Consider the following 3,824-nt stretch of genomic DNA (forward strand, 5'->3'; position numbering starts at 1 on the left):
TACCTCTCCTCCTCCCATCGGGTCAGCCCGGCCGAGCCCGACACTTTATTGCCTACACGCTCCGCTCTCTCCCTTCAACGGCCACTGTGCATACGCCAAAAGGCTAGACAAACATCAGCCTACTGCGGTCTAGACTCGCGAACACTGACACTTGTCCTTTGGACTCTGGTGACTATCTTGAACTCAAATGTGGTGAAACGTGTAAGCATGCACACACACACACACACACACACACACACACACACACACACACACAGGCCATAGAGGAAAAAGACAGACGCACAAACAGACAGACAGTCAGGGGCCCATGCGTCGGGGGATCACGCGAATAGAGTTGAATGGGTCGGGGAGAAGCGAGGTGAATTGCGGCAGGTCCGGTTTCACTGACCGGAGACACGGACATCCAACACCCGGCGACTGCTGTATCCCACCGCGGCGTCTCTGTACCTACACATTGTCCAATCGAGGCAATGCTTGCACTAAGATCTTTCACACGTTGCCGACTTCAGATAAGGCGACTTATGGCTCAGAGTCATTCTACTGTGCACTGCACTGACTTTTGAAAACATGTCAACAGATCGAGCAACGATTCGTCACAACGTCAAAAGAATTTCAGGGATGCTAAACAGTCACTCACCCGATACGATAACGCGTCTGGAGCTCTCTTCAAATGGATCGACCAGGGCCCGGTTTTTTTATTTTTATTTGTCATTTTCTAATGAGCGACTGTGATCGATTGTCACTCGATAGTAACTGAATTGTCTTTATTTTGAAATTGAAATGATGATTTATCATGTTTCACCAATTTAGATCAGTTGCAAATGATGTGGTAAAAAGCAATGATCAGAGGATTGATCGTTATGAAAAGCCCTAATAGGGCCATACCTTCATTCATGGAGTCATTTATTTATTTAGAAATACAATAACATAAAGAAATTACATACAGCAAATACACGGTAATGAAATAACAACCTTGCATATCTAATTAAAAAGTTCCAAAAGCTATTTAAAAAAAGGTCTCTGACATTTCAGTTTCAGTGAATTTCAATCGTAGCCCATCACATACAGTCTTTGGCCCCTAAGGTAGGCAGAAGGGGAGTCCGCAGTGTTGCATAGAAGGTCACCGAAAAAGCCCCACTGCTTTCTTCTTCCTGGGTCGTGAGGAGGGTCGATCTGAGGCAGTAGCCTTGCGAGGTGAGGTCTGTTGGGGGGACAAAGGTGAAACAGGTTAAAAGGGGGGATATTCCCGTAACCCTTTGTGGCCTGTAATCTCCAGTGCAATAGTAAATCAGGAGTATTGAGTGGTTGACCAGACCTGCTCTTCACTGGGTCTCTCAAGCTCTGTGGTTCCAGCCCCGTCCCCCTCTGGTCCAGTCTGGTTCTTTTCCCCCTGACTGGGCTCATGGGTCACATCATCTTCTGCAGTGGGGAAACCATCAGAGTAACCTGAGTAATGAATATTCTTATAGTTGGCATAATCCGATACAGTACTGGAGCGCGTCAACTATGAAAGATAAGGGGTGTGTGTTCACTGTAAGATTACCAATCCAGGGCTATTGGGTTAGGCCCTTTAGCCTCAGCACCGCAGCTGTAAGCGAGGCCCCTCCACATTAGAGGAGCCCCTCAAGTTCTTAGTGTTTGTAGATCGATCATGTGTGTGTGTGTGTGTGTGTTGGGTCACTAAGATGATAGTGATTTGGGGCTGGTAATTAATCATATATGATTCCGACCTGGAGGCTGGGTGCAGTTGGGAGCGTGTCCCGGGCCAGGGCTCTGCACGGCGGGGGCGTCGTGTCTGTCGGACCTCTTCCGTTTGCGTGCGCTCGCGTTTCCGTGACCCGTGACGGCCGTATAGAGCTCACGCAGGTCGGAGTCGAACCCTAGATCACCGTCCTGCCGGACACACACCTGTGGCAGAGCCTGCGAGACAGACGGGGGGGGTGGGGGAGGGGAGAATTGTTTGTGAGAATGGGTTGTTTGTTTAAAAAAATACATTAAAAAAAATTCATCTGCATTTAACTTGCATAATTATGTCAAACCTGTTGGCCATCTTCCCATATACATATCAAATATTTCCCCCCTCATTCTATATTTCGGGGAGGAAAACGAAAGAAAAATAAGCCGACCAGAAGCAGACGGAAATTGCCCAAAATAAGCGGCGAACTGTACAAACAGTGGTGTCAGAAGGTAGAAGAGGAGGACGGTGACAGACCTGCACGAGACTGAGAAGCGACACTGAGAAAGAGAGAGTGAGGGGGGGGGAGGAGTGAAGAGAAAGAGATGAATTGAACTATAAAAGAGGGACAGAGGAGGGGAAAGACTAAAGCCTTCATGCCCCGGCTCTGTCCTGCCTGGCTCTCTGAGTCACATAGCCCAGGTGTGATTGAGGTCTGACTGGAGTGTGATAAGGGTCATAATCAAAGCTCTGTTATTGGCACCCTGGCCCAGAGGTAGGCAGGCAGACAGGAACAACACACACCAGGAGTCAGGAAACCTGGGCTTACGCACTGCACACACACACACACACACACACAGACACACACACACACACACATAGGCGTGTACACACTCAGGCGCGCGCACACACACACACACACACACACACACACACACACACACACAGAAACATACATACACACCACAAACACACACACACACACACACACACACAACAACATATACGCATGCACACACACACAGGACACACACCGACATGTACCCCCACAGAATTTTTTCGACCAAGAATAAGCCACAAGACTGACAGATAAGACCACATACAAAACTCATAGAACATATGCGTATACACGACCCTCATACAAAAACACACTATTCATTCTACCCTTTTTTTTTTCAAATGGAGAGGACAAACTCTCCAAATTAGCTCTTCAAATATTGACAAGGAAAAATCGGTGGTCTCTCGCTGCTGTCAGAGAGAGGGGCTCCTAAACATACTTGGTCAGGTTTTAGAGGTTTGCATTGATTTATTTTTGTTATTTGTTTGTTTAAATATCGTAAAAATAAATGTATGCTCTGGTTGAGCTTTAGTTCCCCTTTAGGCACAGAGAAACCAATGTGCGGAGAGGGGCTCCATAGAAAACCAGCAACGCCACCGGTTTTCGCCTCTTCACTTTCTCCATCACTCCATTTTCTAGTCCACACCTTCTCTTCCTCACATCCGCTTCCATCCCAAAAGTCGTCTCTTTGACTCACTAATGTTCGGATCAATCCCCTAGATCCCACCCACCAGGATTTACCTGCTTTCACACGTGTTACCCTCCGCTGCATTTGAAGCCTGGTATAATGTGTGACTTCATTAGTCTGAATCCCCCCCCCCCCGGACATACATGTAAAAAGCATTCTTAACTGCATCACTAGCAAGCAGTAGGAAAGGGAAAAGAACAGAATGAATAGTTTGGCTGTAAAAGAGCAAAAAATGGGAATTCTGTCGTTCAAAAGCCTCCCCCTCCCCCTCCCCCTTCCCAGTTAATAGTCTTCTGGAACTTTCCTTTGTGATACGCGGCTCACTGATACTCGGCTCCTCCTGACAGAGCAAAGTCCTCGAGCTGGAGCGGAGCGGAGGGCGGAGGGTTCTGTTGAGGCGACTTCACCTGTGTGCCACGCCTCCCTCCCTAACGTCACCCACCCTGCTCAACTCTCACCCCTGCTCTCAGCGGGGACGGGACGGGGGGGGGCTCCGCAAGACTGCCCATCCACGCTGGCACCTCGCTCTTGCCCACCACAGCGTGACCAAGAAAGACAGGAAGAGGGTGAGAGAGAGATGGCATTGGCATGTTGACGCTCGCTCCCTATTATTAGCGGGGGTA

At 48.6% G+C, this 3,824-nt stretch overlaps 1 protein-coding gene across 2 annotated transcripts in view; it reads right to left on the bottom strand.

The window, feature by feature from the left end:
* Positions 1-910: 910 nt before the first annotated feature.
* nhej1 (nonhomologous end-joining factor 1) overlaps positions 911-3,824 on the bottom strand; it is a 12,109-nt gene continuing 9,195 nt past the window's right edge. The window contains exons 5-7 of one of the 2 annotated variants that reach the window (XM_080532589.1): positions 1,731-1,920; positions 1,316-1,419; positions 911-1,201 (exon numbers count right to left, since the gene is read on the bottom strand). In XM_080532589.1, the coding sequence (XP_080388715.1) occupies positions 1,121-1,201; positions 1,316-1,419; positions 1,731-1,920 (375 nt within the window). In that variant the 3' untranslated portion in view covers positions 911-1,120. Of the gene's footprint in view, positions 1,202-1,315; positions 1,447-1,730; positions 1,921-3,824 lie in introns of both variants that reach the window. The other variant, XM_080532588.1, reaches the window with a different exon arrangement.

The sequence above is a fragment of the Nansenia antarctica genome (assembly GCF_963989245.1).
Source record: "Nansenia antarctica genome assembly, chromosome: 5".
NCBI classification, from domain to species: Eukaryota; Metazoa; Chordata; class Actinopteri; order Argentiniformes; family Microstomatidae; genus Nansenia; species Nansenia antarctica.